The following is a 26093-nucleotide window of genomic DNA, read 5'->3' as shown; positions in this document are numbered from 1 at the left end:
GTTGTTTGTGACATGCCTTATGAAAATTATTAGGTCACTTTTATAACCCTATGGAAAAATGTAGGTGAATGTAAATGCATTTTTTTCTTTGCTCAGAGTGCATATAAATTATTATTCTTGGGCATGTAAAAGTTTTTCTTACTGGGCAACAACAAAAAACAATATAAAAACAGTTGATTTACTGGTGTCACTACGTTTCATTCACGCAGGAAACATGTTGAGTGCTTATTTTATTTTATTGATAGGGTTTCTCTGTCGCCCAGGCTAGGGTGCAGTGGTGTGATCACGTCTCACTGCAGCCTCAACCTCCTGGGCTCAAGCAATCCTCTCACTTTAGCCTCCTGAGTAACTGGGACTGCAAGTGTGTACCACCACACCTGGCTACTTTTTAAATTTTTTGTAGAGATGGGGGTCTTACTTTGTTGCCTTGGCTGGTCTTGAACTTGACTCAAGTATTCCTCGTGCCTCAGCTTCCCAGAGTGCTAGGATTAGAGATGTGAGCCATCATGCCGGGCTCTTTAGTGCTTACTATGTGGCAGCCTCTGCTAGATGCTAGGGATAGAACGATCTACCAAGAGACGGTGTGTGTACATACCTTTAAGGAGCTTACAGTCTGGTAGGAAGCATAGGAGACTGTTACAGTACAGTGTAATAATAAGTGTGAAGATGGGATTAAGTGCGTGGTACTAAAGTAGCCTGAAGGGGAGCAACTAGCCAGGCCATGGAAGGGTCAGGGAAGACTTAACCAAGGGAAGTAACATACATGTTAGCACAGACCTTAAGGACAAGAAAGGTGTGGGCAGTTGAGAGTCAGGAAGATAGGAGTTGGCACCTGTAAGTGCCTAGAACCAAAAGAATCATGAGTGTTTCAGAATTGCTGAAGCATACAATGAGGGTGAAGAGAGGGGTCATGTGGTGAGAGAGAAGTAGGAGCCAGAACACAAAGGCTCTTTTAAGACCAGGTCAAGAGTTTTAGGGAGTAAGGGTTGGGGTAGGGCTTTTGCTGCAATGTGAGAATAAATTTGTTGAGAGGCAAGGAGGTGTGGAAGATACTGTAATTTATGGGAAAGGTGATGATCGTCTAATCTAGAGTAGAGGTAATTAGGATACAGAAGAGTAGAGGACATTTTCAGAGAGCCCAGTTGAGCTTATTGATTGGATAAAGTTGGAGGAGGGAAAGATTAAGGAGAAAACCCTGGTTTTTGGCTTTGGAAACTGGGTACGTAGAGAAGGCCATGCGTTGGCTCACACCTATAATCCCATCACTTGGGAGGCTGAGACAGAAAGATCATTTGAGACTAGGAGTTCAAGATCAGCCTGGGCAACATAGTAAGACCCTGTCTCTGGAAAAACAAACAGAAACTAAGTAGGTAGGGTAGTAGTAAAAGGCAGAGGAGAATTCGATTTTGATTTTTATTATTTTGGGAGGAGTGACGATTAGTCAAGTTTTAGACATGTTGATTTCAGTGTCTGTAAGACACCCAGTAGAGATGTCTAATGAAAAGTTGTGTGTGGAGCTGAGAGAGATCTGTCTGGAAATATTTAAGAATTATCAACATTAAGATGTTATTTGTGTCTGTAGAAGTGGAACGGAATTATCTAGTAAGCGTATGGAATGAGAAGAGGGCTAGGGATATCAAGATACAGCAGCAGAAGAGGAGCTTCCAAATCGACTCAACGGGAGCGCCAAAAATAGGAAGCCCAGAACCATTCAGTGCCACAAAATCCAGGCGATGGGGAGACTGGTTTTAACCTTTTAAAGTCTCAAATTTAGAATTTTAAAATGTTTTAATCGAAGAATGTAATGAATGTAAGGCTCATTAATTTAGCAGAAGGTAAGAGGTGGCCTAAATAAGCTTACTGATATTTTTCCTAAGGGGGCAAATGGAACCGCTTCTAAGTGTTTGTGTGTTACAATGAGATATAATTTATGTATACATTTTAAATGTGCAATTTAGTGGTTTTTTGGTATATTTACAAGGCTGTGCAACCACCACCACTGTCTCCTTCCAAAACATTTTGGTCAACCTATAAAGAAACTTCATAACCATTAGTCACTTCCCATTCCCTCCTTCTGCCTATTCTCAAGTTTTTGTATGAACATATGTTCTTGGATATTTAGGAGTGAAATTGCTGTGTGTTTAACTTTTTGAGGGACTGCCAGACTGTTTTCCAAAGTGGCTGTGCCATGTTACCATCTTAGCAGCAGTGGATGAGGGTTCTAATTTCTCTACATTTTTGCCAACAGTTAATTAATTTATTTTTATTTTTTTGAGACAGAGTCTGGCTCTGTCACCCAGGCTGGTGTGCAGTAGCGCAATTTCAGCTCACTGCAACCTCCACCTCCCGGGCTCAAGCCATCCTTCCACCTCAGCCTCCCCGGTAGCTGGGACTACAAGTGCTCGCCACCATGCCCGGCTGATTTTTTGTATTTTTGGTAGAGATAATTTGCCATGTTGTTATCTGGTCTCATGCATTCGAGACCAGCCTAGGCAACATGGCGAAACCCTGTCTCTACCAAAAGTATTAAAAAATCAGCCAGATGTGGTGGTGCATGCCTGTGGTCCCAGCTACTCAGGAGGCTGAAGCGGGAACGCCGCTGCACTCCATCCTGGGTGACAGATCGGGACCCCATCTTAGAAAAAAAAAAAAGAGAAAATAAGATAGATGACTGTGGTTCTAAGGTTTATGTATTCCAGCTATTTTGTGAGTGGTTTTGGAGTTTGAACGTAATGGTTGAATAATAGTATTGTAAATACTGTTCTTCAGCGGAGTGGAAAGTGTAAAGAATAGAGCAAAAATGGAGGAGGACACTCATAAACTTGTGAAAATGAAGTTGTAGTTAGAATAGAGAACAATATATAAAGGCAGCATCCTCTCTGCCAATGCAGAAAGAAAGACCATATGAAAAATAAGAAACTAAGAATTTTAAGCAAATAATGTCTGCAAGAATACAATTCTGTCTGCCCTTTGAAAGAGCAGGCTGCAGATTGTTTTTGTCTTAAGAGTGTGTCATCAAAACTTGGTTGACCATCTTATTTATAGTGAAGCTGTGCAGTGGTGCAGCTGCTCTGACCCCAGTGGCCTATGTTCATAGCACAGTCAGAGCATAGGCACTGAGGTCAGAGCCAGCTGTACCACTGTGGCCATATTTTGGCTCTGCATAACAGCATTTCAACTCAGTTTCCTCTTACAGTTCAAAATTGGAATCTTTTGGACTCTAGGGCATCATACCTAAATGTATTATCTACTTAATGTAAGGGATAATGTACTTGATTGTTGAAGTAATATAGTGCTATTTTTTCTTTTATTATTATTTTTAACTTTTTTTTAAACAGACGGAATTTCGCTATGTTACCCCAGACTGGTCTTGAACTCCTGGGCTCAAGTGGTCCTTCCGCCTCAGCCTCCAAACTGCTGGGTTTACTGGCGTGAACCACCATACCCAGCCAATATTTTGATCAATGTTTCTCTTATGCACTGAATAGGAAACTTGTCCTGTTGGATCAAAAGAAAAAAATCAGATCTTATTGAAGTCTGAAGAGTGGTCTAAGAGTGGATATATATGTTAGTGTAAGGAAGTGAGTCTTTGATCAGCATATCTCTGTTAGAACCATGCTTCTTACTGGATACATTTTAGTAATTAACATTTACATTAAAACCTGGGGCTGGGCACGGTGGCTTACACCTGTAATCCCAGCATTTTGGGAGGCTGAGGCGGGTGGATCATCTGAGGTCAGGAGTTCCAGACGAGCCTGGCCAACATGAGGAAAACCCGTCTCTATTAAAAATAGAAAAATTAGCCAGGTGTGGTAGCACATACCTGTAGTCACAGCTACATGGGAGGCTCAGACAGGAGAATCACCTGAACCTGGGAGGCAGAGGTTGCAGTGAGCCAAGATCGCGCCATTGCCCTCCAGCCTGGGTGACAGAGCAAGACTCCGTCTCAAAAAACAAAAAACAAGAAACAAAAAAAGCCTGGTGGTAATTTAGCCTCCTTGAACTAAACCCATTTGTATTGCTCAAATTTGCCATCTACAGGGTGCACTCTCTGTGACCGTGCCTATCCCTCAGACTGTCCCGAACATGGACCAGTGACTTTTGTTCCTGACACTCCAATAGAGAGCAGAGCAAGGCTTTCTCTCCCAAAGCAGCTTGTTCTCCGTCAGTCAATTGTGGGAGCAGAAGTTGGTAAGAACCTTGGAACTGTAAAACACTATTACATCTCTTCTTCCTTTGTAGGGTACAGTTGTAAAAGTGGATTTGTATAATTTAGTAATTATTTGGACCAGAAGTCAATTTATGGCTTAAGGTTTATGCTTTTATGGAATATTAGTCTTGTCCACTGATGATAGCAATAAATCAAGTCAAAAACTTTATTGGGAAACCTTTCCTTTGTTAGAATCAGTATTGAGTAAAGCAAAAAGTCCTAGACTGAGTCTTTGAAGATTTTTATTCTCAGCTGTCCCATCCACTAATAATTATTCTAACAACCCATTTCTTAAAACTTAGTTTCTTTTATAGAAACATGGAAAATTCACCACTGATAACCTTGACACAGATTTAGATCAAATGTTTGTAAATTGTATAATGCTCCTTAGAAAAAAGGAATAAAGAATGTAGATTGCCAGACTTTACCAATATTTGAATTTAGCATGGCTTCTGAGTACTGTGACATTTCTTTGGAAATATAAAATTAGGTTCATTATTCTTTTAGCTGCAGTTTGGGTGTGAGTCATTTGAAAGCATCAGACAGTTTAGGTAAAATACAGCAGTGCTTTAAGCACAAAAGATTTTAGAAGTTTGATTTATTTCTATAGTAATTGCTTTATATTTTTACAATAGAATAATGTTTTCTGTTATTTTTAATTAATTTATTTATTTTTAAGAGACGGGGTCTCACTCTGTTGCCCAGGCTGGAGTGTGTTGGCCTGACATCTGGAGTGCAGTAACTTGAGTGCAGCCTGGACCTCCTGGGCTCAAGCAATCTTCCTGCCTCAGCCTTCCAAGTAGCTGGGACTACAGGCATGTGCAGTCACGCCCAGCTAATTTAAAAAAAAATTTTTTTTATAGAGACAGCATCTCACTATGTTGCCGAGGCTGGTTTCGAACTCCTGGCCTCAAGCAGTCCTGCCTTGGCCTCCCAGAGTGTTGGCTCATTATACATATGAGCTATCATGCCCAAACTTTTTTATATTTAACTCCAAAATAATGTATTTGGAGAGACATGGTAAGATTCCCTGTGGATAAAACTAGGTTCAGGAATTTCTGATACTGCTTCTTACTCAGCATTTATTGTGAGCCCTGTGTTATCTGTTCATTACATTTTATATACTTACAGGCTGGGACCCACAAGGCTTAGCCACTTCTGAGGAGTGCTAGCATATTGGTGTTTTTTTTTTTTTTTTGAGATGGAGTCTTGCTTTGTTGCCCAGGTTAGAGTGCATTGGCCCGATCTCCACTCACTGCAGCCTCCGCCTCCCGGGTTCAAGCAATTCTCCAGCCTCAGCCTCCCAAGTAGCTGGGACTACAGGCGTGCACCACCATGCCTAGCTAATTTTTGTATTTTTAGTAGAGATGGGGTTTCACCCTGTTGGCAAAGCTGATCTCGAACTCCTGACCTCAGGTGATCCACCCACCTCGGCCTCCCAAAGTGCTGGGATTACAGGCATGAACCACCATGCCCAGCCTACATATTGGTTCTTAAGTTCACTGAAAATAAGATTCATTGCATGGGTGAAGCACCTCTGTCTTCTATATCCTGCTATTTAAATCCTTGATTGTGTAGTTGGTGTCCTTCCACTGATAGGTGTATGGACTGGAGAAACCATTCCTGTGCGAACTTGCTTTGGGCCTCTAATTGGCCAGCAGAGTCACTCCATGGAAGTAGCAGAATGGACAGACAAGGCAGTTAACCATATCTGGAAGGTCAGTCCTGATGAAACTTTTCTGTGGCTTCTGGCTGTTTTTCTTAGTAAGAGGTAGTTAAAAAGTTATGATAAAGTCAAAATCAGCCAGAACTGATACAGTGCCATTCACTGGTCATCATTTATTTAATGTACTTTTTTTTTTTTTTTTTTTTGAGACAGAGTCTTGCTCGTCGCCCAGGCTGGAGTACAGTGGTGCAATCTGGGCTCACTGCAAGCTCTGCATCCCGGGCTCACGCCATTCTCCTGCCTCAGCCTCCGGAGTAGCTGGGACTACAGGCACCTGCCACCACACCCGGCTAATTTTTTGTATTTTTAGTAGAGAGAGGGTTTCACCGTGTTAGCCAGGTTGGTCTTGATCTCCTGACCTTGTGATCTGCCCACCTCGGCCTCCCAAAGTGCATTCATCATTCTTGGTAGCCAAGTTATAATATACAGCAAAACACCAGCTACTGGAAAGAGAGGACAAACTGTTTTTGTCTCCATTTTGTGAGTTAATCCAATTATTTTAACCATTTAATGCATTTGAATTACTTGTGGCAGCTGAGACCATGGACTTTGTTTATATGATAAAAGTCTCATTTTATAATTAACTAAAACATTCCTCAAATATTTACCTTAGGAAATAATTCTGGAATAAGAAGCTAAGATTATTTTTCTAGTTTTCTTTTTTTTTTTTTTTTTCCTTGAGGCAGAGTCTTGCTCTGTTGCCCAGGCTGGAATGCAATGGTGCCATCTTGGCTCACTGCCACCTCTGCCTCCTGGGCTCAAGCGACTCTCCCACCTCAGCCTCCCAAGTAGCTGAGTTTACAGGCACCTGCCATCATGCCCAGCTAATTTTTGTATTTTTGTAGAGATAGAGTTTCCCCATGTTGGCCAGACTGGTCTTGAACTCCTGACTTCAAGTGATCCACCCTCCTCAACCTCCCAAAGTGCTGGGATTACAGGCGTGAGCCACTGCACCTGGCCTATTTTTCTAGTTTTCTAATGAAAGGGGTTAAAAATGCAAGATTTTCACATGGATATCTATTGGGAATGATGCTTGCAAATTTGAAGTAAGGGGAAAATGGGTCTTGTGATCATTGGAAAGGTAAGGTACCACTGTCATTGGGAACTTTAAATTTGGAATGCTAGGCCCATGTGGGAAAATCGTGAGAAGGGATGATCCTCTGCCCTTAATGGACATTCTGTCATTCAGTGCCTACTGTGTGATAGGTGATGAAGACAGGTGAACAGGTAGACTGGTTTTTTGTCTTTTCCAGGCAAAGTTTGAATAATCAAAAACAAAGTCTCTTCACTGAGCACTAACTGTAGGTCTCTGTTGGTCTTTACTGTATTGCTGGAAATAGGGAGAATGTTGAAATGATAGCATGTTGGAGAAGGTAGGAATATATTTTGACACCAAGAAAGCTGGGACCTACTGCAAATGAGTAAATGAGATGATTGCTGGCCTAAGTGTAATGTAGTACTTTATTGCATGTCAGTGCATTTGACATGTGTGCTTGCTTTCTGTTGGCAGATATACCACAATGGTGTCCTAGAATTCTGCATCATTACAACTGACGAAAATGAATGTAATTGGATGATGTTTGTACGCAAAGCCAGGTATGAGTAGTCTCAGATGAGAAAAATAGTTACAATTTAGATGTTTTTCGATAGGAAACTTTGCATAAAAGAGAAAAGAGTTATAATCCAAATTACACCAACACCTGGACATACTTAAAGCCCAAGGCAGCCTGGCATGGTGGCTCACACCTTTAATTCCAGCACTTGGGTTGGCTGAGGTGGGAGAATTGCTTTGGGCCAGGAGTTCGAGACCAGCCTGGGCAACATAGCAAGACCCTCATCTCTAAAACAATTTTTTTCAAATTAGCTGGGTGTTGTGGTATACACGTGTAGTCCCAGCTATTGGGAGGATCACTTGAGCTGAAGAGTTCGAGCTGTGATCATACTATGGTGGTGCTGTTGCATTCCAGTCTGGGTGACAAAGTGAGATCCTGTCTCAAAAAAAAAAAAAAAACTTACTAAAGAACAATATAGTTCTGATACACATGTTAGCTGCACTGAATTTGCAAGTGGGTGCCTTTTCTTTATATTGGCTGTTAGTCCACCCCTGAGTTACTGGAGTTAATCCTTGTTTAGCTAGCTATCTCCATGTCTTTATCATAATGTTTTTTAAGGATTTCATTTTATTTACTTTGTTTGCTTCCAATAAGAGACTCTAGTATTTTTGACTACAAAAGGTCATCAGCTAATATGCTGAAGTAAGAATTCCGTTTCTCTACAGCTGCTTCCTCATAGATAGGATGGGAAATTACAAAAACATTCCAGAGGAAATAGTTCTGCCTGAGCTTTCATATAGGATTTTGCAATGGGGGGAATGTTGTGCTTAGTATGCATTTCACAATTAATGTGCTTCATCTATTAAATGTGATAACTCAGGAACCGGGAAGAGCAGAATTTGGTGGCTTATCCTCATGATGGAAAAATCTTTTTCTGCACCTCACAAGATATCCCTCCTGAAAATGAACTGCTTTTTTATTATAGCCGAGATTATGCTCAGCAGATTGGTAAGTTAATATATGTTTATCATGAATCTAGCATAGTAAAAATACCAAAGACCAGGATTGAAGTTTTGGTAATGATATACATGTTAGCCGAAGCAAATCATATACCTTTGTTTGTATAAAAGCAAACTATTACTTCTGTATTTGAGGTGTTAAAATCTGTGAGGTTCTTCACAAGCCGAATGTTATTGACCAAGCAATAATTCATATGACATGGTCTTTCATGGTAGGACTTTGGTTTGGGGCATTGAAGTTCCTAAGGCTACTTTTCGAGCTAGCACCATTGAGATGTAAACTCACGAAGGACAGCAAAGCCCCTCGGTTTGATTTAACCTGCATAGGCTTTCTTTTTGCTGTGCTGTTTCATGATGACAAGTGGTGTTTAAGAGTTTGTGTATGCTACAAAATCTAAATATTTTGCTTATAAAAGAGACCTTATAATCCAATATTTACCAAGTACTTTCTTGGTGCCTGGTACACTATTTTATTTTATGTATGTATGTGTGTATTTAGAGATAAGGTCTCACTCTGCCAGGCTGGAGTGTAGTGGTGCAATCATAGCCAACTATAACCTTGAACTCCTGGGCTCAAGCAGTCTTCCTGCTTCAGCCTCCTGATTAACTAGGATTATGGGTGTGCACCACCATGCCCAGCCAATGATTTTTAAGTTTTTTTTTTTTTTATGGGGTCTTGGCTGTGTTGCCCAGGCTGGTCTTAAACTCCTGGCCTCAAGTGATCCTCCCACTTTTGGCTCTCAAAGCACTAAGATTGTAGGCATGAGCCACTGTGCCTGGCCGTAAGTACATTATTTTAGATGCTGGGGATAGAGCACTGAATAAGACATTTGAGTTTTATAGGAAGTGGGCAAATTGGAAATTTGGGGAGAAAGGAGAACTGCAAGTGATCATTGTTAATGTCAAGAACAAGTTTTAAGATTCAAGTATCAGGAGATAATGAGTAATTTTTTATTTTAAAAGGTGTTCCTGAACACCCAGATGTGCACCTCTGTAACTGTGGCAAGGAGTGCAATTCTTACACAGAGTTCAAAGCCCATCTGACCAGCCACATCCATAACCATCTTCCTACCCAGGGCCATAGCGGCAGCCATGGGCCAAGTCACAGCAAAGAAAGGAAGTGGAAGTGCTCAATGTGCCCCCAAGCTTTTATCTCTCCTTCCAAACTTCATGTCCACTTTATGGGTCACATGGGTATGAAGCCCCACAAGTGTGATTTCTGTAGCAAGGCTTTTAGTGATCCCAGCAATCTGCGGACCCACCTCAAGATACATACAGGTAAGTTGTGTTGGCCCATCACAATGGAATTTTTGCAACAATTACAAAATGTGATAGTAAAGGCTTTGTAGAGGGACATTAGGCGGAGTTGAGATTTGATGTCAGAGAAAGAATTCAGGGTGGAAACCTTTGTGGTTTAACTGAGATTCCTTGGAGGCTGTCACTTCCAGTTATTAGGATGTTCTGCTTTCCAGGTCTCCCCACCATAGTTGGAAGGTGCCTGGGAAAATGCACTTAATAATCAGGAAGTCGATCAATGTGTTTGGACTTAAATAGAAGCTTCTGAGTCTGAGCCTCTCATTAGAGCTCACCTCAGTCACCAGCCAGAGCTAGTTTCTCTCCTTTAATATTATTTTTTTTTTAATTTATTTTTAATATTATTGCTCAATAAATATTGCCACAATTTATTTTTTGAGCTTCCATTTTCTAAATTCCATTCAAACCAACACCTTTCTTTTAGTACTTTTTAAGAAAAAAGTTTTTTTTGAGATAGGGCCTCACTCTGTTGCCCAGGCTGGAGTATAGTGACACCATCTTGGTTCACTATAACTTCTATCTCCAGGGCTCAGGTGATCCTCCCACCTCAGCCTCCTGAGTAGCATGGACTGCAGATGAGCGCCAGCACACCTGACTAATTTTTGTATTTTTAATATAGATGGGGTTTTGCCATGTTGCCAAGGCTGGTCTTGAACTCCTGGACTCAAGCAATCTGCCTACCTCAGCCTCCCAAAATGCTGGGATTATAGGCCTGAGCCACTGTGCCTGGCCACTAACTTTTTTTAGTACATACTACAAAATAACTGATGGTTTTAGCTTTCTTGTTTGGGTCATCTTTTCTCCAAATCTTCAAAAGTTTCTTCCTCATCCTTTTGCAACAGAGATCTTACGGCCCACAAAGCCTAAAATTCTATCTAGCCTTTAAGAGAAGTTTTGCTGACCCCTGACTTAGAGGAATCTTATTTTTGCACTCTTGGAAGGATTTTGTTTCATCCCTGGTTTATAAGGCAATATTACATGTTTTAAAAAGATAGAAAACTATGAAGTCTAGCTTGTAAAAATATGTTTCCCTATAGACAAGTCCTAGAATTCATGAGGTTGTTTTTTTCTTTTGTTTTTTTTTTTTTTTTTGCTTAATGTTTGTGTTAGGCAGGGCATTAGGATTATAACTCATTTTTTTCAAGTTTTATGTATCACCTGTACATTTTTAACAATACATATTTAGATCAGAGGTCCTAAAGGAGATCAGATTAATTTACTAGCTTTAGTTGCAGAATATAAACTCGGGGGCTCTGAGTGGTCCTGCATAGATGACCCTAGAAAGTCAAGTGCCGCTTACCAGTCAACTCTGTTTCGTTACTACCTCTGCTGCATGCCTATATGTGTGCCTGTTTGTCTTGGGGATGCCAGCAGTTGTTTTCTTCACAGTGTGATACTTTGGGCTGATTTGCAGGTCAGAAGAACTACAGGTGTACTTTGTGTGACAAGTCTTTCACCCAGAAGGCTCACCTGGAGTCCCACATGGTTATCCACACTGGGGAGAAGAATCTTAAGTGTGATTACTGTGACAAGTTGTTTATGCGGAGGCAGGACCTCAAGCAGCATGTGCTCATCCACACTCAGTAAGTTATCCTGCAGCCAAGATGTTGTTCCTCAGGTGGGGAGCCTTTGTGTGGCTGCAGCCTGCCTGCTGATTGAAGGGCTGAGGAGTCCTGGCTCATCATCTGTTTCCTGCCTTGGTACCATGGTAGAAGCCTTCTGTGTTCCATGTAGCCAAGCCAAGGTTGGAACATTGTTTTTGGTGTTATCCTGGAAGATTTCAGTTGTTGGCTTCTTTTTCTTATTTTTCACATGTACTCTTTTTTCACACCTACGAAAACATAGGGGCAAAAAGGACTATTGACTACAAGTGGTTGCTTATAGTTGTACAATAGTGTGCACGTAAGAGAGTGATGGAGTGAAAAGAGTAAGAGTCAGCAGCCACACCATGAAGAGCCTTTGGTCCTATTAAGAAAATTCTATTTCATTTTAGAAAATGGCGACACTGAAGGATCTGCTAGTCCCTGCCATTTCAGAACTATTCTGTGTGTGTGTGTGTCTGAATTGCAGTAAAAAAAAAAATCATCTTAACGCCCAGTTCAATAGTGTTAGTTATATTCACATTGTTGTGCAAACATTATAGGATTTTAAGGAAAGGAGTGTCATAGTGACATACCCATTCTGTTAATACAAAGATTACTCAGGCAGCTGAACAGAGGATGATTGAGGGTGGAGAAGCCTAAATATTGGAAGACCAATTAGGAATTTATTGCATGAATCCAAGTGTAATTAAATGTCTAGACTGCATTAGTCACAGTGGTCATAGAAAGAAGGAATGGATTTTGTTGTCCTTAGCTTTTAACAAGTGTTAGAAGAGGAAGAAAACATTCTCAGCTTATATTATGCAGATTCTCTTTAGAAATCTATCTTCACTGAAAACGTTATATTCTTAATGTAGAATTTGGATAGACTTGGCTTTGATATCAGTTCTTCTGTCTGCTTCCTCATCACAATGCAGCCTGAGATGCTAAACAGCCAAGGAGCCTGGATCTACATTCATAACTCTCAGAAGGACATTCTAAAACAAAGACTTCTTTAGTTTCATTGCTGGTGTGAAATTTTGTAAAATGAGACAGAAATTATCAAATATTACATCAAATTGTGCAATATTGGAGCCAAAAGAGATCCCTGGATCATCTAGTCTAACAGCCTGTCTAGGCAGCTCAGGTTGCGGTAATAAAATACTACAGATTTTGTGACTCAAACAATAGGGGAGAGACACAGTGAGAGAAGGCAGTCATGAGCAATCCTGGAAGAGGGCCCCTTGACTGGCACCCGGATCTCTGACTTCCAGCCTCCAGGACTGTGAGAAAATACATTTCTGTTGAGAGAATGAAAGAAAGAATATGAGAGCTCTGATCTCTTCTCATAAGGACACTAATGCCACATCATGGAGGCCCCACCCTCATGACCTCATCTAACCCTAATTGCCTTTCAAAGGCTCCACCTCACACTGGGTGTTAGGGCCTCAACATGTGAATTTGAGGTGAGGGGGACAAATATTTGTCCAGAAGACTGCCCATTATAATTTCCTTGGAAAATGTGAAAAACAACATTTGGTGCTAGGACCCCACCCAGGAATTCTAATTTACTTGTTCAGAGTTAGAGCCCTGGCCTTGGTATTTTAAAAAGCCCCCCGAGTGATTCTCATGCCCAGCCAGGGTTAAGGACTACTGACTTCATCCATGTGCAAGACTGATTTCCACAGTGTCTCTGGCAAGTGGATGTATTGTTTCTTAAATATCACACAGTTATAATTTGAGGAAAAGTTTTGCTTGAATCAAGCTGATATCAGCCTCTATCCTTTCATTTTACATTTGCTTAACAAATGTGGATCTGGACTTTATCAGGATGAGAAAATATGGTAAGCCTCTTTTCCAGACTTTCATGGGATAGAAAGAAGGTTTTGGACAGTCAAAACTTAAAACTGGTATAAGTCATTCATATAAGAAGCACTGTTCCCTCAAACTGTTTTTGAATAAGGCTTTAGGCTTCCTATGGAGATCATTGGTAAAATTTTCAGATGCTTATATTTTTACTTTGGGACATTTCAAAGTGGATATAGTAGTATTGGCGTCTTTTTATTTATCTACTTAAAAAGAAAACAGCTACAACCCTAATGCCAAATGCAAGAGGAGTTCTGCCCCGGTGTTCCCCCGAGAGTTGGAAGGGTTGTGACAGAACCTGACTTTGCTCATCCTGTAAGAAAGAGGAAGTGAGAGGAAGAGCAGTGATGTTTACTCCCCAGGTCATCTTGTCTCATGGCTTTAGATACCATCTTATGATTTATGTCTCCACCCTTGTACACCTCACCGTAACTCAGCAGCTCTGATGCTGGATGTTCACTAGGCAACTTAAATCTAATGTGTCCCAAACTCAACCCAATATTACCCCACGAGCTTGATTTCCTCCAGTACTGAGCAGCTCATTGAATGGCACCACCATTATTCACCTCACTGGTCAAGCCAAACACCTTGAAGTAATTCTCAATTCAGTTTTTCCTTCCTTCAATTATCACCTTGTCCAGACCACCAGCTTCTCTTCTATGGATGGCTTCAATAGCCTCCCAGTTGATCTCTCTGCTACTACTTCTGTTTCTCCTTATCTACTCCGCAACACAGATGAACACACACACACAGTTTTCTGTACACAGTGCCAGAGCAATCCATTTCAAATATAAGTCAGATTGTGCCTGTCTCCTCTCATAAGTCTCTGGTGGCTTTCCATCGTATTTGTGTTAAAAGCTTTTTACCATAGTCAGGAGGCCCTTTAGGTTATGGTAATAGTACTTGGCTACCTCTCCCATTCACCTTTATTACTTTTCATATTCTGCTTTGGCCACTCTGACCCTCCCCTTGCTACTCCTTGAGCATACTACGCACATCCATTCTCTCAGGGCCTCTGCCTTAGAAACGTCTCCCTCCAGATACCTGCGTGTCTTCTTCCCCCCATTCGGGTTTCTGCTCAAATGTTATCTCCTCAGGAGGGCCTTCCTTGACTATCTTATCTAAAATAGGACCCCTTCACTTTTACCTGGCTTCATATGTTTTCATAGTCTTTATTGCTATCTGATATGTTACACATTTGTTTATGGTATAATCTGTCCACTAGAACGTAAGCTTCAGGAAGGCAGGGACTTAGCTTACCTACATCCTATAGCCCTAGCATCTAGAGCAGTGCCTGGCATATATTAGACACAGTAAATATGTGTTGAATAAACCTCTAAAAACCATAAGACTAGAAGATTAAAAGTCAGACTTTTGATTGGGGTTTTGTTGTGGCCTTGGGCAAGTTCCTTAGTAGTTTTTATGCACATAATGTTCCCCATCTGCAGAATTAAGAGGCTAGATTAGATTGGTGGTTGTAAAACTGCTCCGGGGAATTCCAAGGATTCTTCAGTGCCATCTGTTGCTAGAAGAGGATGGGAGAAATGCTAAGGAAGCCAGGCTTCAGAACGCCCGACTGCACCCTCTCAGTCCTTCCAGGATTTCATTAATCACTTGCTTTAACTGTTTCATATTGGGCTTTCATAAAGACATGGGGTTCAGCTACTCAAAAAAAAAAAAAAAAAAAAAGTTAAAAAATTCCTGGTCTGTGTGATCTCTGAGGTTCTTTTCAGCCCTAAAGTGTTTAGGCCAGGGTTGCTCAAACCTTGACGACATTGACATTTTGACCCAGTTAATTTTTTGTTGTGGGGCTGCCCTGTGCATTATAGAATGGTTAGCAGCATTCTTGGCCTTTTCCGACTAGGTGCTAATTGTACCGCCTCTCCCCAGTATAACAATCAGAAAGGCCTCCAGGCGTTGCCAAATGCCCCTATAGAGGCAGTTGCCCCTACTTGAGAACCACTAGTCTAAGAAAAGGACAGAAAAATGGCAATTCCATAAAAGTGGCATTCAGGGAATACAAATAACAGCGTAATGAGAGACCATTAAGTACTGGCTAATTGGCAGACATTATCAAATTTGAGTCTTCCAGTTGTTGAGAATATGGGACAACCAGAACTGTCAATGATGGAAGTGTGTATTGAAACAACTGCGTTGGAAAACCGTTTGTCATTATCTTGTAAAGTTGAAGATGTGCATATTCTTTGACTTAGCTATGTAGCTCTTGGGTGTATACCCTAGAGAAACATATGTATTGCAGAGCACCGTACAAGTATAAAAATATTCAAATGCCAGGTGCAGTGGCATGCACGTATAGAGCCAGATACTTGGGAAGCTGAAGTGGACAGGTCACTTGAGCCCAGGAGTTCAAGGCTGTAGTGCACGATGATCACACCAGTGAATAGCCATTGCACTCCAGCCTGGGCAACATAGCGGGACCCTGTCTCTAAAAAATAATAATAATAATTTTAAAAAATTTAAAAACATAGCACTCTTGCTTGTGATGATAAAAAACTGGAAACCACCAAAATATTCATTAGCTAGAGACAAATCCAGTACCATAGATAAGTTGTGGTATATTTGTAAATAGTATACAGCAGTGGAAGGGAACAAACAACTGATACAGCAACTTGAATGAATTTTATAAGCGTCATATTGAGAGAATGCAGCAAGACAAAAGAAATACAAAGAGAATTTACATAGTATTCTAAAACAGGCAAAATCAGCCTACACTGTTTTCAACTACACTCGTTTTATGAGTCTTCTATATATCGCCTATGCAAAAGCCTGATTTGGAAGGATAGGGCTGCTCTGACAAAAGGCCTGCAGTTATGAAGAATAAGTGTTGCCTCAGTTGTTATTTGTAACCCCAAATCAAATGTTTTTTCTTGTGTTCCTCTTAGAGAACGCCAGATCAAGTGTCCCAAGTGTGATAAGCTGTTCTTGAGAACAAATCACTTAAAGAAGCATCTCAATTCTCATGAAGGAAAACGGGATTATGTCTGTGAAAAATGTACAAAGGCTTATCTAACCAAATACCATCTCACCCGCCACCTGAAAACCTGCAAAGGGCCCACCTCCAGTTCATCAGCACCAGAGGAGGAAGAAGAGGATGACTCAGAGGAGGAAGATCTAGCAGACTCTGTGGGGACAGAAGACTGTAGGATTAACAGTGCTGTATATTCAGCGGATGAGTCTCTCTCTGCACATAAATAAAAGGAAAAGAAACAAGCTATTTTGGATGAAAATGCAACTGGAAAAACATGCATAACGAGTTATCTACTATAATGGTTTTTATATAAAATGGTTCCTGATTTATTTTCAGCCAATAATCACAACAGACTGGGAATGAATAAAGCACTTACAGAAGAATATCCTAATGAAAATACTTTAAAACAAATTGGGAAAATTGAGCATGTGTCCTATTTTAAGTGATGGACTGGGAGGGAAGTGTCGACTTCTGAGGTCTGTTCTTTATTTACATGATAATCTGGGAGATGCATTTATGCCTGAATCAAAGCTGCCTTTTGCTCAAACAAACCAGATTTATTTCACATTCTTCCATTATTCCATTTTCCTGCTGGTCCTGTGACTTGGTAACATTGTAAACTTGGTCCTTGCCCCATAGCCATCCTGATTGCTGATTGTGTTTTATGCAAACTCCTGTGACTTATATTCACCACAGAATGGATTGGGACACAGCGGCATAAGTGTGCTACTTGGCAGCTAGTAAGTTTAAAGCAGCACCTGCCATAACTGCTCCTGGCTACTTGGGAGTTTAGGGTAGATCTTGCTTTCCAAAGTTTCAGCGGGTGCCTGGAGGGCAAATAAAAAAGCAGCAGTCAGTCAGTCAGTAGTCCAACGATGGAGAGAACAAGAGGAGAGATGCCTGGCCTCTGCCAAAGAAATTAGCTTTGATGGAAGCCTGCGTGAGTCACCTGGTTATTGTGACATGGAGGTCTTTGTAGGTTTAGACATGACTCTGTCTCCGGTAAGCTTCCAGCCATTCAGACAAAGGGGGCCTAGAGATATAGAGAGCCCAAATAATGCCTGCTGGATTGTCTCCTGACGAGTACATGTGGACTCAACTGAGGAAGGGAAGGAAGGGAATAATCTTTTATGTTTCATTTACCTTATGAAAAGTATTAAAACTTTGCCAACTCAAAACAACAAATTATTTAATGCATGTGCAAAGTTAGGTCTTTCCAGTTGTCTTGGTGCTGAGGAACCTCATCAGAGAAGCATGGAAGATGCCAAAGGATTTTTGGAAGGTAAAGAAGGCTGAATGGTCACCACATGGGCGTGTTTTCAGGGTCCCAGCTTAGTTAAGTCACCTGTGCCCCTGGTCATTGTGTCTCCCACGCATATCCAGCGTTTTTCAGAAGCAGACCCATCCTTAAGTTGACAGGGTTGATGGAACATGCTCTCCTGCTCAAGGCACAACCTCTGGGTTGGAGTAGAGGACTCTGGTGGGAAGGATTTGCTGCTAATGTATTTATGGAATGAATGTATTTCATTCAGATCTGTATTCCTCTAGGAAGGATTAAAATTAAACTTTTTTAAAATACAGGATTCCTCTGGTAGTCTCGTTTTTATGGAGGAAGGAGATGAGTGAGTCTTCTAGGGAAAGTCAAGTACAATTTGAATCTTTCTGAGGTTAGAAGGAGAGAGAGCATTTTTAGAGTATTACAGCTTTTGAGTTCATATTCTTATTGTTTCTGCTATTAGTACTTAAACTGCTTCTTGTGCTTCCAGCCCTCTTCTGCCCTCTTCCTGCCTAAGGTATGCCTTTACTCTTGTAGTAATGTGACAGGTCTGCAGTGGAGAGTTGGGGGATGTGTTGTGGATGGTTAGGGGTGGCTGCTGACACTGGGTCGTGACGCCTCCCTCAGGGCAGGTTTATACTCAGCCTTTTGCCAAAGGCATCCAGCTGGCAGGTTCCCCCTTTCTCAGGAAACCACTGGTACTGGAACTCTAAGCTCTCTTTCTTCCTTTATCTCAGTAGCACACACTGGGTTAATTTCCTTCATTCCCAAGACTGAAATGATGCCCAAGATCGTTATGCGTAGTGTCACAGAAACACAAACAGCCGAGGAAGCTTGGAAACCTTTTTAGTGAAAATGTAGCTGTTAGTGCTTAGTATTTACAACTGTCTCTCCATTTTTTTACCTCTTAGTTTTAAATTCTAAGTCATTTTCACAAGATGAATAAATGAGTAAGCGCCCTTTGACATGAATGTATTCAGCTTTTTCTGCCCATTTTGGGTGGCCTTATTGCTGCTGTTTAGTAAATGGTCACGGTGAGAGGCAGGATATGTATGTAGGCTCTAGAGCCCTGCAGAATGTTCTCTAGTGTGGGCTTTGCTGTTTGATGAAGGTTTGTAACCTTAGTCGAATTATGTAAGCTCTCTATGCCTCTTCCCTTAACTGTAAATGGAGAGTATTAAGAGCGCCTCTTCATTATACTGTTTAGATGTTAAGTTCATACATGTCAGTGGCTCCCACAGTGTTCAATGTAGAGTAAACAGTAGCTGATATTCTTTAGTTTCCCATTAGTCTACATTTTTCATTTTAACATAGGTTTCTACACAAAAAAAATTGAGGTGTAGAATACCCAAGAAGCCCTAGATTTTAGTAATATAAATAAGACTGGAATAATTTGAGTTTTCAAGGCCAAAGCCTATAAACTAGTTCAGAGTATTCTTGTAGCTCACTGTATGCTTGGCATTTCCTTCTCAAAAAGGTGAGTTGCTCATAATCCTGGCATTTTTGTTGTGCTGAGATTCTCAGAGGGCAAAGAGGTAACAGGAACTACAGTCTTTGTCAGCCTTTTCACGCTTGACCTGTGTCCCTGCTTTCTAGTAAACACTCCTTTACCTGTGTCCCGAGAAGCATAAACATGCCAGAAGCTGTCAGCCCCTCATCAAGTATGTAAACTTGATCTAATCACCAAACTGCATCTTGGAGGCACACACAAAGGAACGACATATCTCCATATACATAAGTGATTATGGTCTGTTATGGGCTGAACACACCGCCCACCACCAGATTCATATGGTGAAGTCCTAACCTCCAGTAATCTCAAAATGTGACTGTAGTTGGAGATATGGTCTTTAAAGAAGGCATTAAGTTAAAATGAAGTCCTTAAGTTAGGACCTAACCCAATATGACTGGTGTTCTTAGAAAAAGAAAATTTGGACAAAGCCTTATACAGAGGGAAGATGATGTGAAAACAGAGGGAGAAGACATCTACAAGCCCAAGGAAAGAGGCTTGGAACAGGTCCTTCTCAGCTCTCCGAACAACCCTGTCCTTGCTCAGATCTCAGACTTCCAGCCTCTAGAACTGTGAGACAAATTTCTGTTTAGTCGACCCAGTCCATGGCAATTTGTTGTGGCAGCCCTGGCACACTAAACAGTCTAATCAAATATATGCTCTTGATAATGATTGCTTAAAGAGGAGCAGCTTCCAGTATAGTGACTTCAGTTTAACCCCAGCTTTACAGATGAGCATGAGCAATATAAAGGCAGTCACCATTTCTAGCGGTGTATATTGCCGCCAGCAGATTTCCCTACTACTGAAAGGGATGAAATCACTCCTTAACAGCTTTTTTGCTCCTTAGTTTTTCTTGCATATGCACTGTTGAGGATCATTAGGCACTCAGGCCTGTGTAGTCCTCAGACAAGGAGAGCGTTCTTTTCAAAAACCCATTTATTAAGTGCTGGCACACTTTAAGGCATTGTAGGGGGAACAGAAAAATGACTAGGGCTCTGCTCCTGCCTTTGGATACTCAAAGTTTTGCAGTAGCTCTAAGACCTGTCCTCACATCAGGATTATCTAAGGAAATAAGAGACGTTTAAGTGTCCAGGTGAGCCCCAGCCCTACTGATGAGCTTCCAAGGCTCCCTAGGTGATTGTGAAGCAGTCCACAGGAGTCTTATGCTGGGAACCATGCAAGGTATAGATGGCAGATATCTATACCTAATGCAAGCCAGACTGTGGTCAGCCTTATAATAAAGGAACAGAATTTCTTAAGATCTAGGGGCAGGAGTGAAAAGTCACTCCTAAGAAGAGAAGTCTAAGAAAACTGGTAAAGTTTTAATTAGATGCACTCATGTGAGACTTAGATTCAGAACTGAATTAGGCAGGGAGAGAAGCAGGGCCTGAGGTATCTACTGTGCAGGCTTGGATATTACCAGTGAGGTGTGGTTTTAGAGCTGGTGGTGATGGTAGATGGAGGCTTTCTGACGTGGTAGGTGGCTTCTTGACCATAGAAGCAGCAGATGCACCTTGTGAGTTCATGTCTGTGGTATGGGATTAGGAGTCATTCCTAGAACTCAGCTTAGATTCCATTTTGTCAGCCTTTTCAGTGAGTGATTCCAAGAGTGATCTATATTGCTCAGTAAATTCTTTTTGCTTAAACTAGAGGAGTTGTCTGAAAATATTGCAGATAACAGATCCTTAAGGAAATGACATCTTGAACTACTTATCTGACCTGGCTGGTTTCAAGGCAGTAAAGATCCAGTTACTGTTAGAGGAGGGGAGACAGAATTGTACCTGGCATGCATGGGTGGGACATGGGTTAGATTATCACCCATGATCACCTGCAATTAAATGTATCCGTATCAATAAACACAGTTTAAACTGTGTTTCTCCTTCCCTGGTCTAGAATCTTCAGAATCTTGCTGACACATATTCCTTAAGATTTTGCCAATACATTAGGAAATTCTTGCAATTCTGTTAATATGTAAACTTTCTTTTCCAAGGTTTGACTTCGGAATTATAGAGAATTTGAGGGCTTCACCTTGTCGTAGGTCAGAAACAATAAGAGGTGGTAGGAGTGGTAAATGTAGATAATGGGGACTATTTTAGAAGATAACTACCTGAGGTGTCGTCTTGGATCTTGTATCTTGAATACAAGATAATTCAAGAAAATCAGAACCATTCTCATTAGATAGGGCAGGAGCTACTTCTGTTGGTACATCTTTGGGGTTTTGGGTACTTGGTCATTGTAATGTCAGATATCACCATTCTACTTTTTGGGTTTGCATTCTTTCTTCCAAAGTAATCTAATTGTTATTTAAGAAACCTGCTGAAGCAGTGAATTCAACTTACCTTGCATATCAGTAACCTGCAGGATCAGACTCTTTACTGGTTTTTCACTGTATAACTCTATGGATACAGAGAGAAGAAATTATTTCAGGGCAGTCACTGCTTCTTTGACCTAGCTAAACATGTCTATTGTATATGAATAAGAAGCATGCTTCAATATTCAAATTTTCTATTTCTTCTAGTACCGGTTTTCATAAGTTATGTTTTTCTAGGAATTTGTCTATTTAATATACATCTTCAAATTTAATCACAAAAATTGTTCATATCTTCTTACTGTTTAGTGTCTGTAGTGTTTGTAGTGATGTCTTCCTTTTCAAGTCTGAAGTTAATAATTTGTGTTATGTTCACTATTGCTATAGGTTTATCAACTTTCTTAGTATTGTAAATCCATTTTTTCTTTGATAATTTTCTATATTGTATTTGTTGTGTATCACATTTCTACTCTGTTATTTCCTTCTGTCCACATTTTTGGGTTTAAATTGCCGGTCTTTTTCTAACTTTTCTTTTTGGAGGGGAGCGGGGACAGGGTCTCCCTTTGTCACCCAGGCTGGAGTGCAGTGGCATGATCTTGGCTCACTGCAACCTCTGCCTCCTGGGTTAAAGCAGTTCTCCTGCCTCAGCCTCCCGAGTAGCTAGGACTACAGGCACATGCTACCATGCCGAGCTCATATTTGTGTTTTTGGTAGAAATGGGGTTTCACTATGTTGGCCAGGCTGGTCTTGAACTCCTGACCTCAGGTGATTGACTCATCTCAGCCTCCCAAAGTGCTGGGATTACAAGCATGAGCCATTGTGCCTGGCCTCCTTGCTTCTTTTGAATTAATCAAGTATTGTTCGCTTTCTCCCCTTTTGGCTTTTTTCAGTACTCTTGTAGTTTACCTAGAGATTACAACATGCATCCTTGATTTATTAGAGTGTAATAGTGATACTTTTATCCCTTCCAAAACAATGCTGAGATCTTAGAATACCTTAACTCTATTTATCTCCTTCTAGCCTTTTGTCAGGCATTTTAATCTTCCAGGTATTTTAAGCCCTATACAACATTATTATTACTGTTTTCTGTGGTAATATTCACTTAAATTTACCCATGTTGACCATTATTCCTTCTTGCATTTCTGTATTCCCATCTGGGATTGTTTTCGTTGTGCCTAAGTTTAGCGTAACTTTACTATTATTGTTGTTTGAGACAGGGTCTTACTCTGTTGCCCAGGCTGGAGTGCAATGGTGTGATCTTGGCTCACTGCACCCTCCACTTCCCATGCTCAAGCAGTCCTCCCACCTCAGCTTCTGAAGTAACTGGGACTACAGGTGAGCGCCACTGCACCCAGGTAATTTTTGGATTTTTTATAGAGATTTTTTATAGAGATGGGGTTTTGCCCAGGCTGGTCTGGAACTCCCAGGCTCAAATAATCTGCTTACTTTGGCCTCCCAAAATGCTGGAATTATAGGTGTGAGCCATCATGCTCAGCCAAAGTGTCTTCATCTTTTTAAAGAAAGTATTTTACTTACCATAAAATTCACCCATTTAAAGTGTACAATCCATTGGTTTTTAGGATATTCAAAATAGTGCAACTAGTGCAACCATCACCATAATCCTATTTTAAATCACTTCCACCACCCAAAAAGATCATTTTTGTTCATTTGTAGTCACACCCTATTCTCACTCCCAATCCCAGGAAATGACAAGGTACTGTCTGTATGGATTTGCCTTTTCCTCTGAAATTTCATATAAATGGAATTATATAATATATGGCCTCATGTCCAACTTCTCTCGTTTAGCATGTCTTAAAGGTTCATCTATGTTGCAATATGTATTAGTGCATTCCTTTTTATCACAGAACAGAAGTCCACTTTATGGCTATCCCACAATTTGTTTATTCATTCACCCACTGATGAACATTTGGATTGTTTCCACTTTGGGGCTGTTAAGAATGACACTGCTGCTGAACGTCTGCATATAAGTCTCTGTAAGGACATGTTTTGTTTCTCTTGGATATATACCAAGGAGTAGTTTCAGGTTCATAAACTTGTGTTTAACTTTTGCCATAATCTTTTTGGATATTGTTCTCCCTCATCCTATTCTGATTCCAGTTACATGTATGTTAGACTTTTGTACCATGCCTGATATGCATCTTATACTTTTTTATACTTTTTACTCTTTGTATTTTAGTGTGGATATTTCCCATTGACCTATCCTCACACTCACTAATCCTTCTTCAACTGTAATGTTGTTAGGCTCATATATAAAATTCTCTTAAGTTCTAGAGTTCTCATTTAATTCTTTATAGATTCCAATTCCTTGATGATATATTCTATCTTGTTTTTTCTTACATTTACCAATCCTGCCTATTTCAAAGTTCATGTCCAACATAAGTCCAATGTGTGAATTTATTATAGGTCTATTTTTCTCGTGGTGCTATTTCTTAGTATGCTTAGAAATTTTTGCTGGAATGCCAGAGATTGTGTATGAAAAACTCTAGAAGCTGTGGACGAAATTATCCTCTTCCAGGGAGGATTCACCCTGTCCTCTGTCAAACTAGAGCAGGGACACCTCAATCCAGTCAAAAGCTGAGCTTACTCAAGGCTGGGCTTCAGATTCCTAAAGTTAGCTCTACTGGTTTATCTAAACCTTTGGGGTATAGCCTTTGAGGGGTCACAATGAGAGAGCTTGGAGTGTTTTTAGAGAACTTCCTTTTTGAAATCAAGTTCAATTTTTGTCTTTGCTCTGCTCCTTTTTTCAGTTTTCTTACCTTGTACAACATAAAAATTGGTAAATGCTTAAGAAAGTCAGCATAGGCACATGGGGTTAATTCTCTGTACATCCCTTCTCCCAGGATCTTTGCCCTCAAGTCCTGGCTGCCTTAGAAGCACTTCAGTGCCTTCAAATAGATGTTGCATGCCTCTTGTTCAGCTTTTGTTTCGTGGAAGCTATACTGTCACATCTAGAAATGGAAGTATGAAACAAGTTGTTTTTGAAACAAAATCTGGCTATTTGTTCTGATAGGATGTTTTAAAAGTACTTATTTTGAAAAGACCTCCCTTGGCCGGGCATGGTGGCTCATGCCTGTAATCCCAGCACTCTGGGAGGCAAGGCAGGCAGATCACCTGAGGTCAGGAGTTTGAGACCAGTCTGGCCAACATGGTGAAACCCCATCTCCACTAAAAATACAAAAATTAGCTGGGCATGGTGGCAAATGCCTGTAATCCCAGCTACTCAGGAGGCTGAGGCAAGAGAATTGTTCAAACCTGGGAGGCGGAGGTTGCAGTGAGCCAAGACCACGCTACTGCACTCCAGCCTGGGTAACCGAGCAACACTCCATCTTAAAACAAACAAACAAAAAAACCTCCCTCCACCTAAAAGAGTATTAAGAGTATAGTATACATTTCATACACCACCTTTACTGAAAAGAGCTTTATAAGATGTAGTTTGGGTTGTCCTGAAAAATTGAGGCCTTTAAGTTCTACCTGTATAATGCTCATACAATATAGTATCATAGAAGTTGGTATTTCTACTTTATAAAACAATTGGTTTTGCAGAATTTGAACTCCCAGATATAATTAGCTGGCACCTGCCTACATCTGGATAATTTTTTTTTTTTTTTTTTGAGACGGAGTTTTGCTCCTGTTGCCCAGGCTGGAGTGCAATGCCATAGTCTCAGCTCACTGCAATCTCCGCCTCCCAGGTTCAAGTGATCCTCCTGCCTCAGCCTCCCAAGTAGCTGGGATTAATAGGCACCCACCACCACGCCCAGCTAATTTTTGTATTTTTAGTAGAGACGGGGTTTCACCATGTTGGCCAGGATGGTCTTGGACTCCTGACCTTGGGTGACCTGCCCACCACGGCCTCCCAGAGTGCTGGGATTACAGGCATGAGCCACCTGGGATTACAGGCATGCCCAGCCATCTGGGTAAAATTGTTTAATAGTATTGAGTTTTCACTTTGACAAATATGATTGGCTCCATGGCATTTCCACGTGCTATGTAATGAAAACACCAGTCACCAACAAACTACCAGTGGTGAAAATGTTACATGTTGTTCCCCCACTTTTTATGCCAGACAGGAATTCTAAGCCACATATCTTTGGGCTCAGATCTACCCACACTTAGGTGCAAAATGTACCCACAGTAGGAAGTGATGTGGTTACTGTTTCTTCAGTCAGTATGACACAATGGAGCCTCCTTTTACGTTTGTAATCTGGGCTTGGATTTTAATCCCCACGTTACCCAGTTCCCACAGCTTGACTACCCCTATTGCTTGTCTACTCAGATGTCTTACCCACTGCCTGCACTGGCTTTTAGCGGTAACTGCAGGTCCCGGCCAGCACTCTTCTGGTCCCAGGTGCTCAGATCTGCTCCAACCAGCTGCTTCAGAGGCACATTCTTTTGGCTCAGAAAACACCCCATGCATAGCATTCATCACACTAGCACTTTCAAGTTGGAAACAGCTGTCAACCTCATTTACCATTTGAAAATCTGGTATTTATTAAATACAAATTCTTATTTTAGGCAGATCTATATGACTACATAAAGCGGTGGAAGTTATTTTTCATATATAACCGGGTCTTTTCCTGAGAACTGAAAGTCCTGGGAAGATGCCTATTTTAGAGTTATTATTTATAGAAGAAAACATCAAATTTGAGAGAGAATTAATTGAGTTTAAATCTATTAGAGGACTCCCTCTGTTATTAATTTTTAGTGATCTGGGCCTTATTTTGATA

General features: G+C 40.9%; 1 protein-coding gene across 2 annotated transcripts in view; it reads left to right on the top strand.

Moving 5' to 3' along the window:
- The window catches only part of PRDM4 (PR/SET domain 4), a 28305-nt gene extending 10465 nt beyond the window's left edge, over positions 1 to 17840 (top strand). Inside the window, exons 6-12 of one of the 2 annotated variants that reach the window (XM_003907100.5) lie at positions 4042 to 4191; positions 5810 to 5928; positions 7447 to 7532; positions 8370 to 8497; positions 9472 to 9786; positions 11237 to 11405; positions 16172 to 17840. In XM_003907100.5, the coding sequence (XP_003907149.1) occupies positions 4042 to 4191; positions 5810 to 5928; positions 7447 to 7532; positions 8370 to 8497; positions 9472 to 9786; positions 11237 to 11405; positions 16172 to 16484 (1280 nt within the window). In that variant the 3' untranslated portion in view covers positions 16485 to 17840. Of the gene's footprint in view, positions 1 to 4041; positions 4192 to 5788; positions 5929 to 7446; positions 7533 to 8369; positions 8498 to 9471; positions 9787 to 11236; positions 11406 to 16171 lie in introns of both variants that reach the window. The other variant, XM_021922864.2, reaches the window with a different exon arrangement.
- The last annotated feature ends 8253 nt before the right edge of the window (positions 17841 to 26093 follow it).

This window comes from Papio anubis, chromosome 9 (assembly GCF_008728515.1).
Source record: "Papio anubis isolate 15944 chromosome 9, Panubis1.0, whole genome shotgun sequence".
Taxonomy (NCBI): domain Eukaryota; kingdom Metazoa; phylum Chordata; class Mammalia; order Primates; family Cercopithecidae; genus Papio; species Papio anubis.
Note: the sequence above shows the minus strand (reverse complement) of the source record. Positions and strands in the feature narration are given on the sequence as shown.